The sequence below is a fragment of the Peromyscus maniculatus genome, chromosome 10 (genome assembly GCF_049852395.1).
Source record: "Peromyscus maniculatus bairdii isolate BWxNUB_F1_BW_parent chromosome 10, HU_Pman_BW_mat_3.1, whole genome shotgun sequence".
Taxonomy (NCBI): Eukaryota; Metazoa; Chordata; class Mammalia; order Rodentia; family Cricetidae; genus Peromyscus; species Peromyscus maniculatus.
Genome location: NC_134861.1, coordinates 48,831,768 through 48,842,031, shown reverse-complemented (window position 1 = coordinate 48,842,031; position 10,264 = coordinate 48,831,768). Strand labels below are relative to the sequence as shown.

The window sequence follows — 10,264 nt, the reverse complement described above, 5'->3', positions numbered from 1 at the left end:
AAACCTCAATGTTCCTGACACTAAACTGTTGACACTACTCTCTCACCAAATCCCCCTCTTTTCCAGATGTTGTCATCTTGAGACGTGGCACCGCCATCCACCACCCATCGGCTCTAGCCAAATCCTGAGAGGCAACCCTGACATTTCGTTTGACTCCCCACCCGAGTCTAACCCAGCAGAGAGTTCTGCTGACCCTTCCTTCAGGATGACTCTCGAGACTACGCCACTCTCCACCTTCCCTGCCAGAGGTGGAGTCCAGCTGCCCTTGTCGCTTTCCAGGGCTGGCTTGCCAGTCAGAATCAGCTATGAAAGTATATGACATCATGTCACTCATCCGATTCAAGTCCATTGGTGCCTCCCTCTGGCGTTGAGAAGGACAGTCAGCCTCCTTGCTTTGGCCTGCAGAGTCCTGCATCACTTGTCTGCTCCTACTTTCCAGAGCTCACTCCATCCCCATTCTCTGTGCTCTGGACACACTGAGTGTGGGTTGTAAAAGCACTCCGCTCTTCTCAGTCCTGGGTCTTCACACTGCTGCATCTTCTGTTTCCTCCCGGTCTCCATCCCTGAGCTTGGTCTCCCCCCATCTCTTCCTCCATTTGTAATTGCATATTCCCTTGTACACTCTTTTATTTATTGTCTGTCTCCAACTGAGGTAGGAAGTGTGTCTCTCCTGGCATGGCTTTATCACTGACTGCTACCTTCTAGCGAGCTCCCAGTCAGTGCTGGCTGGTGGTTGAATGGAGGGGCATGAATGGACACAGTGCTGAGCTTCAAGCATGTGCGGTAATGTAAGGTACAGACCATTGGGCCCCAGAGGAAGGCACAGGAGTCACACCACTTCATGAACTGCAGGACTGGACATTCATATCACCAGGCCTCTCTGGGACAAATGTCCATCTGAATGAGGACATTTACATTTTCACAAACTCTTACTAGTTCCTGGAAACAGATTGTGTCTCTCTGATTGTCTATTACGTTCTCCTTCTTCTTCTTTTTTTCCAAACTGCTGAAGATCTTGGAACCAAACCAAAGTAATCTGCATTTCCATTTTTATGTCTTAATTTATAAACTGTGCCTTATAATTTACAAGCACTCGCTTAGTGTCTCCACCAGAGCCTCAACAAATAACAGCTCTGCCAGCCCTACTCCTCCAGGCTCCCCCTGCACTCTGCTCTAGCATGGCGTGGTGGTTTGAATGAGAATGGCCCACATAGGTTGCAAATTTGAATGCTTGGTGGAACTGTTTGGGAAGGATTAGGAGGTGTGGCCATGTTGAAGAAGTGTCCCTGAGGGTGGGCTTTGAGATTTCAAGACTCATGCCATTTCCCAATTATAGCACTCTCTCTCTGCCTCCTACTAGCATATCAGGATGTAAGCTCTCAGCTACTGCTCCAGCACCATGCTTGCCTGCCTGCCTGCCTGCCTGATGCCATACTCCCTACTGTGATGGTCTTAAACTCATGCTCTGAAATTTTAAGCACCCAATAAACTCTTCTATAAGCTGCCTTGGTCATGGTGTCTCTTCACAGTAATAGAATAGGAACTAAGATCCTTGGAGGCATTGATGACAGTGGTAATGATGAATAGCCTTGTGGTACAGGTGAGAAAAGAAAACATCTGGTGATGGAGTGGTGTGACTAAGAAGGCTGCCTGTAAGAGAAGGGGCCAGGCCTAGACACATGCCTCTGCATTTGCTCATGCCCGTGGCCCTTTCAGGAACAGGGGACAGTGCTGGTGGGAGTGGGATCACCTTTTGTGCAGCCCTGGCATCTGCTCCCCTCCTCAGACCTCAACAGCTAGTTCTGGAGTATAATCTTTCTGGCTGGGTGCTTAGTGAGCTTGGTAAGTGGAAAATGCCTCTGAGCTCAGCTTTCCCACCCAGAAAATGGAAAGATCCTTTCACCAAGGTGTGTGTGTGTGTGTGTGTGTGTGTGAGAGAGAGAGAGAGAGAGAGAGAGAGAGAGAGAGAGAGAGAGAGAGAGAGAGAGAGAGAGACTGATGATGAGCAGTTCACATCACTGCTTGTTGTTGGTGACTTCAGCGACTTCTCGGATGGTTACTGTTGAGTGTTAACTCCTGGAATCACCTAGGAGACATGCCTTCAAGCACACCTTTGAGGGATTATTTGGATTAGATTAGCCTCTTGGTATGCCTGTGCAGGATAATCTTGATTAGGTGAACCAAAGCAGGCAGATCCACCAAGATATAAGGTGGTGCCATTTCCTAGGCTTGGGTCCTGGACTGGGTAAAAAAGAAGGAAGCCAGCCACGAATGGGCATCCACCGTTCTCCACTTTCTAGCGTCAGAGGCAACGGGATCAGACGCCTGAGGCCCCTACTACCAGAACATCCCTGACATGATGGACTACCCTTGGATGTGAGCCCAAATAAATGCTTTCTCCCTTAAACTGTTTCTGCCAGGGTATTTTACCATAGCAACAAGAAAAGTAACGGAGACAAGTGTTTAACTCCTCCCACCAAGTCCCCTACTAACAGCCCACTTTCCACTCCTGAACCCTTTGGCCAGTCTACACATCCATGGAACCCTGGGAAAGTTCTCCCTTTGGGCTGTCTGCCCAGCTTGACTGAGGTTCCCTGCTCCTAGGGACTGTGTCTCTCTTCTTTCCCATGGTGGATGGCTCGGCATTTCCCTTGTGAAGGGTGCTAAAATGACTCAGGAATAAGTGACAGTATTGACGATCTTCTGCATTGGCTGTGCCTGTTTCAGGAGCATGCTAACAACATCAGAAGGGTTTGCCTAGGTTCCCAGCCTGCCGGGCAAGGTCCCGGCTCTGAGCAGTTGCGGCGGTGGGGGTGGGGGCATCTACAACGTTTCGTTCTGCCTTGGCCTTTTCCTCCGTTTCCCCGGCAGCACACTGCCTTGTGATAACATTCAAATTCCTCGAGACAGATTCCAGAGTAGAAAAGAGGTTCCCTGGGGTCGGTTACAACTTCCCATCTCAGGCTCCAGTCTTCCTTTTTGGCGCTGACCCTTATACCAGACCCGACTGCTACCGAGGCCTTCCGGGCTTCAGTTTTCTCCTCGGTAAATTCTGGAGGGTGGATAGGATCTGCTAAGGGTTAGGAGATGAAAGGCGCAGTGCTTGGTGTATCAAACTCTCTTTACAAGCCGTGTCCCTATCATTTAATCCGGGGGATGGGGCGTAGGCTACGGTGCTGAGCCAGGGGAAACTTTTGCAGGATCTCCAACCCCCCCCCCCCCCACCGAGGCCCAGCGTGGCAGGAGATGCCAGGCTGTAGCTGTTCTGCGATCCTACTTTCCCTGGGCAATGCAAAGTGGCAAGCTTCAGTGAGCTCAGGTGCGGTGGAGACTCAGACCCCACAGTCATGTGGACTGCCAGCCAAGGCTGCCCGCCGAGCCCCTTTGCCACATTCACTTAGGTCCTCTTCAAAAATCAATGCTTAAGTATGCTCAAAGGTCTGGCCTCTTCCGAGCACTCAGGGCAGAGACCCCTCTCCCAGGTCAAGCTAGTTCTCCCCACCCCTACTTTTCTAAGGGGTAGGGGGCCTCCAGACCTTTCTGCTCCTACTTTTTTTTTTTCCGGGGAAGCAAGCTCACATTTTGACCCCGCAGAAAGGAGTCCAGTGTCCCTGAAATTCTTTGCAGCCCGCAGAAGGATTGCGGGTCCCGGCTCCTGCTAGGCTCAGCCGGGATCCCAAGGGGTCTGCGCTTCGGCCGGCCCCTCCCCCAAGGTCATCCAACTTTTCCCTCCCCCTCCCCCGCGGGGAGGGCCCCCGCGTGCATTATTCATTGGTCCCGGCCCGCGGCGGGCGCGGGTGCTGATGTCAGGCCAGCGCGGGTGAGGCGGGTGCGGCGGCCGCCCAGCAGCCCGGGCGCGGGTGGGGGGGCGCCGAGTGGGGGTGGCGGCCAGCATGCTGCTCGGCTGCGGCTCGGCCTCCCACACCCGCGGCGCCCGCGTCCTCGCCAGCAGCGCCGCCGGCCGATCGGGGAAGCGACACCCGCGTCTGCAGCGGCGCCGGGTCCGAGCGCGCGGCGCGGGGCGGTGGCGGCAGCGGGGGTCCGGGCCCGGGCGGGGACCGGGGGACCGGGCATGGCGCTGCGGAGAGGCGGCGGGGCGCTGGGGTTGCTGCTGCTGAGCGCCGCGTGCCTCATCCCGCCGAGCGCGCAGGTGAGGCGGTTGGCGCGCTGCCCCGCCACTTGCAGCTGTACCAAGGAGTCCATCATCTGCGTGGGCTCCTCCTGGGTGCCCAGAATCGTGCCTGGCGACATCAGCTCCCTGTGAGTGGGACCCCTCCACCCCCGCCCCGCCCTGCCCTGCCCTGCCCTGCCCTGCCCTGCCCTGCGCCGGCCGCCACCAGGGAGTTGCGGCTGGTGCTGGGGCAGCGCCACCTGACCCTGCTCCCTAATCCCTTTCTTTGCGTTTGAGTTGGGGGCGCACCACGGGGCGTGGGTGGAGTCTGTGCCGCGGGGAGGTTAGGGGGACTCAGAACCCCAGAGTGCGGGAATCCAGTAGGTCCACGTGACAGTTTCTCATTGTGGCCCGCGTCCACCTGCATCAGATCTACCTGGGGGAGCTGATGTTACTGCAGACTCAGGGCCCACAGTGGGGTAGGGTCTCTGCACCAGAGTCCACAGCCTGTATATCGCGCCCCGCCACGATCGTTTGGGTGCCTTAAAGTTTTGAGTGGTTCTGTTGTGTGGTTGGGTGGGTGGGTGTGTGTGTGACTGGAGAGCAGCTGATTGTGCCCGGATTGAGTGGACTAACTAGGAATGGGTGAGGCCTCATGGCAACCAGCCTCAGAGGTGCTGTGAAGTTGGCCCCCTCCGGACCTCTCCACACTACAGGCTGGGAAGAGGCTAGCCTGGGCAAAGGCACGCAGCCTCTGGAAGTGGAGGGGCTGCTCCACGTGGCTTCAAAGTGTCTTGCGGTAATGAGGTGTCCAGCTGAGCCCCTAGGGTAGGAAGACACCCGACTTCTTGCCTTGAGTTCAAGAGGGCCTGTCTTTCACCACCTTTCCCCATAGTGGGTTGTCTTACCAGCACTGGGCAGAACTAATCGGAAAGGGTCCTCTGTCCACTTGTTAAGTGCTTTCAACTAGGTCTCACACAGTCACACTGGCAAAAAGGTTGCTATGGAAGGGACCTTAGGGGGGCTATATTGCTGAGACATTTCCTGCTAGGGTAGTCCATTGTTCCAGGGTAAGATGCTGGGGACCCCCTTCCCCCGCCCCCACAGTTGTAGCGGAGGGAATCCTGAGGGTGAGGGAGGGAGTCCTGGGGATAACGTTGCTTGTGCCTTTCCCTGCCTGTCATCATTCTCGTGCCTCTTCTCCAAGGCAAAACAGCGTCATGGTCCAGGGATGGAGAGGATCCCGGGCCCTGTTTACATCTGCAAAAAGTTGGAAGAGTATAATAGCTGTGGGGAACAGTAGGCCTGTTTGACTCTTCCTATTGCTAAATTAGATCACATGGAGGAGTCTAGAATTTCTCTTGTTAAGCCCCTCGGATATGATCAAAGCTGAGGTGTTCTGCATGTTAACTCAATAATGTATGGAAGTCCTGCTGTGGCCAGAAAGGCTAGGAGACCCTGAGGCAGAGACAACCAAGCTTCTATCCCGGGTTGACCATTTATCTGGCAGATGGCGTTGCCTCTTCCTTCGTGGGCAAGTTCAGGTGTTTCTGAGTTTTCCCCAAGGCGTTCACAGTGCGTTTAATCAGAAGTGCTCTGAGTGTCTTTTCAGAGACATGTGCTTCCAGGGGGAATGCTTAATCCTACCCCAGAGTTTTGGGGGCCAACATTAACTTTGTGTCTGCACAAACAGTATCTTGGGCAAAGGTGAAGTAATTATCCATCTTCGGCAGAGGCCTCCCGTAGTGAAGGAAGTGAAGGAGGCGAGGGGATTATTTTAAGCAGACAGAACTAATGTCTGTACGAGGAGCCAGGCTGATGGTACAGGATCCTATTAGCCAGACAAGGCTCCCTATTGGTCAAGTGCATGGGAAAGCAGCTCGCCCCTTCTCATCTTGTTCCCTGGGAGGATGATGGCCAGACACAGATGCTTCACCCTGCAGAGGAAGAGTGTGAAGCTCAGTTGGAGGATGAGGCCGAGTGCCCACGTGGCTTGGCATTTCCTGAAAGCAACCTGGGCTTCCCTCTGTCCCTCTCTTGCTTATAGGAGCCTAGTCAATGGAACGTTTTTGGAAATCAAGGACCGAATGTTTTCCCATCTGCCTTCCCTGCAGCTGCTGTGAGTATGGGACATTCTCTGCAAAATGGGGTCCCCACAGTGTGGTCCTTGAAGGGTGGTCTCTGCCTCGTTAGTGTGGGTCTTCCTATAATACAACAGCTACCCGAGTCACCCCTGCTGGCTCTTAGCTTGTCCTGTGGTGTCCACATTGAACCAGTGTCCTGATCCAGTTCATCCCCTGAGTTTCCACCCACTTTTCCCCTGGGGCTTTGTGTGTATCCCACTCACAGATCAGGCAAGTGGGAGGTGGCTGCATTGAGTTTCACCTCAGTGAATAGTTCCCCCAAACATCTCACTCCATCAAAAGAAACTTACCTTTAAAAATCTTGATATTACCCTTCAGATAGGAGCATTTCCAGTTTGTCTCACACATGTGCAGGCAGGCAGCATACTTGGCATTGTAGGTGGGCATGCTTTTATCTCACTGGCCTGACATCTCTTCGGGAAAGGTACTTTTGTTTCCCCATCTGAGAGATGAAGAAATGGATGCTCAGAAAAGGTAAATGCCTTACCTTGATCCATGGAGTGAGGATCCAAGCCCACAGCCCAAAACTATGTTTGTCCCAGGTCCTCTTAGTGAACCACGCCCAAGTCACTGTGATGAGTGCCCACACAGGGCCCTGAAACCAAAGTCAGCTGGTGTTTGATAATGACAATAAACATCCCAAAATCACTTTGTGAAAGTAATTCACTTGGCTGGGGTTTGTGTATGGAGGGTGTGTAGCTCAGTGGTAGAGCATTGCTACCATGCAGGAAGCTCTAGGTCCCATCCTTAACATCACATAAGCAAAATCAAAAATCAGCAGGTAGTCGTGAGGACATAGCATAGACTCTGTCATATTTCTTGGACTTAGGGAGACTATAAGTACAGCAAGCAGTGCACTACAGAAAAAAGACAGAGACACAAATCACTAACCACCTTCCATAAATTGCCACTGATAGTTTTGTTCTTGATATGTTTTATACCTACTGTAACATGAAACTTACCACTGAAAATCTCAGTTTGTATGCCAGCAAGATGAGTCAGTAGGCAAAGGTGCTTGCCACCACACCTAATGACCTGAGTGTGATCCCTGGGGCCTGTATGGTGGAAGGAAATTAGCCTCTGGCCTTACATAAGTGTTGTGGCACACTTGTGCCCCGCCGACATGTCATACAACAAACAAACAAACAAACAAACAAAACACAACTTTAAATCTCAGTTCTTTCAGAATAGAAATACAGCTTAGATATTATTTAGCCAAATAAACTTAGGTGGTTTCTATAAATATTTTACAAAAAAATATTTACCTGGCTACTCAAATAGGAAACTACATAGTGATAATCTTCTAGAGATTTCTTAACCCTTTAAAAATGTTTCTTTCTCATGAAAATGTATAGCATGGTAGACTGGATTTTTTCTTTTTTGCCTCCTCTGTGTGACTTCAGTCAACTCTCTTCTCTTCCTTGGGCTCAAATATCTCTAGAATACAGTTGGGCTAAATTCCTGTAAGTCTATGATTCCATGGTTTCTTGGGCATCATGACATATTCATTGGCTATGCAATTGTGCCTAGCAGAAAACTGGTTTTGAATAGTGGCCATCAGTTCATATTTCCCAAGGTCCATATTTTCCAAGATGGGGACAGAGAGGTAGTATTGGAGAGATAGCAGAAGATTCAGCCAGCAAGGGATCCCTTCCTCACTGTCCCCATCACAGTGGTGAGGACAGTTGGGAACCTAAGGGGTTGTCCTTAGGCTGGGAAGAGCCTTCCTTGGCCCACAGATCAGCACCCAACAAAAGAAAAAGAAACGGCTTCACCTCGTGACTGACCTCTCCGCCTCTACTAAAACCTGTCTTGTTTTCAGATTGCTGAATTCTAACTCCTTCACGGTGATCCGGGATGATGCCTTTGCTGGCCTTTTTCATCTCGAATACCTGTAAGTGTCGCTCAGAGTTTGTTTCCTCCAGGGGCTTTCTAACGTTGTGTCCTGTGGAGAGGAGAGGACTGCAGAAAGCCCCCTTCTCACGCCAGCACTGGCCTGTGAGCTGACTTACTCTCCGGCATGCTGGGGCAGGAGGAGGCTGGGGACAAAGCTCAGGAGAGGAGGCACTCATTCATTCTCTGCTGACATTTAATTTGTCATGTAGTAAGTGCGACTGGAGATTGCGTTGGATATTTTTACCTCCATAACTAGGCATGGATTTGCTGAGGGGCCAGAAATAGAGCTGGACCGTTCTCAGGGCTACTTATTTTTAAACAAAGTTTCCCTTTTTGAGGGTAAACTGTCTGGTTTGTATCCAGCTGTCCCATATCCCATTGGCTCTATCTCCTGTGAGTTCTGCTGAGGGTCTGATTAGATTTTCCTTTTCCTAAAAGTGAAAACCCAACCCAAACCAAAAGAACAAAAAAACAGGAGAGGGGGTTATCCCCCCTCTTCAGACTTACCATTTCCCCTCTAACCTCGAGCTTGGCTGTGGTTCTTATTTTAGCCTTTATTACATTCAAGTCTTTCCCTTCCCCTTAAGTTGTCCCAGCCTTGTGTCTGGTGAGTCTGTAATAATGCTAATCCTGCTATCAGTTGGGATTTTCTTGCTTAGCATTCAGAGGATTTGCAAAGCCTTGTTCCTGCTGTCTTATCTGAGGTGAACAGGTAGATGTTGGAATTCCAGACACATCCCAGGTAGAAAACGCTCTCTGCTGGTGTGAGGTCTCAGGGAACGGTGTCTCCCCAGGAATTCTTTCTCTGGAGAACCCTGTCATAATCCGGTATTTTGGGCATGTATTTGATGTGGAGAGAGTGTCACAGCTGCAGGATTGAAGCCACCGGGGTCTGCCAAAAGCCCATGAATAGCTGTGGGGTACCTGGGATTTTCTCTGATGGGGAGTTCATGTCTGCCCAGGGCATCAGAGAGAAAGTTAGCTTATCAGGGTATGCTAAAATCTAGGACTACACAGACACCAGAGTTTTTAAAAACAGGCATCAGAGAGTTCTCTCTGTGAGAACTAACTCATCAGTTGTGTCACAGATGTGGCACAGCCTTTCCCTTGGACCATCTCATCAAAGACGTGTTAGCTTTTGACTTAGCTTTTTGGCCCTTGGGAACAGTTACAGTGTTTTCGTGTCATATCCTGAGAGTTTGTAGCATGGCCAGTGTCGTTGTGACGGACAGGGTCTCTGTGTAAGTCCTGTACCATCTCAGCACAAAGAAAGCCAGCCCTGCTCCCTGGACTCTCCTGTCTGCTTTCTAGCATCCTTCAGAGCTTGAGAACATCCCTGCCATGTCACCCTTTGTCCAGAGATGAGGCTGTGGAGGACAGGATGAGCTCAAGGTTGCTGGAAGCCAGGCTTAATGGAACTCGTCCTAGCAAAAACTAAAACACAGAGATGTAACCCAATGGGCTCCCCTCTAGGGACTATGGTATTGACAAAAGTGTATGGATAGCCAGGCAGAGGGCAATGGGAGAAGAGCAGGGAAAAATGCCTGGAAGCTTTCCAGTGTTGCAGTGATGGGAGAATTTCTGGCTTCCATGCGGTACATGCTTCTCCCTTCCTCAAAGCCAAGATGCTATCGCCCCTGTTGCCAGCTCTGAATCTGGAGACATCAAGCTGATCTGGAAGGAGCAGAGAGGCTGGCATGCCTGTGTGTTCTTGCTCACATGCCTGGCTCCCTCGTGGGGTTGAGCAGAGCTTGCTGCTAAGTTGGGAGTGCCGACACTTCATGAGTGCTTTCCAGTTTTACTGCCCAAGCACACTCTATGGTCTGCTAGAGATACTGAGGAGAGGGAATGTGGTCATCTTATGTCGCTTCTCTCCTTAGGTTCATCGAAGGGAACAAAATAGAAACCATTTCAAGAAACGCCTTTCGGGGTCTCCGTGACCTGACTCACCTGTAAGTCCCCCGAGATCCGGTGTAGGTGCTGGGGAGATGGCTGAGTCTGCAAAGGGCTGGCCATGCACGCATGAGGCCCTTGGTTTGCTCCCCCAAACCCATGTAAAAAGACAGGCATGGGGGTGCATACTTGTGACCTCAGTGCTGGGGAGGCAGAGGCA

General features: G+C 51.5%; 1 protein-coding gene across 1 annotated transcript in view; it reads left to right on the top strand.

Moving 5' to 3' along the window:
• The first annotated feature begins 4,032 nt into the window (after positions 1 to 4,032).
• The window catches only part of Lgi2 (leucine rich repeat LGI family member 2), a 31,156-nt gene continuing 24,924 nt past the window's right edge, over positions 4,033 to 10,264 (top strand). The window contains exons 1-4 of the mRNA XM_015995018.3: positions 4,033 to 4,260; positions 6,159 to 6,230; positions 8,078 to 8,149; positions 10,032 to 10,103. Of these exons, the coding sequence (XP_015850504.3) occupies positions 4,073 to 4,260; positions 6,159 to 6,230; positions 8,078 to 8,149; positions 10,032 to 10,103 (404 nt within the window). The 5' untranslated portion in view covers positions 4,033 to 4,072. The remainder of the gene's footprint in view (positions 4,261 to 6,158; positions 6,231 to 8,077; positions 8,150 to 10,031; positions 10,104 to 10,264) is intronic.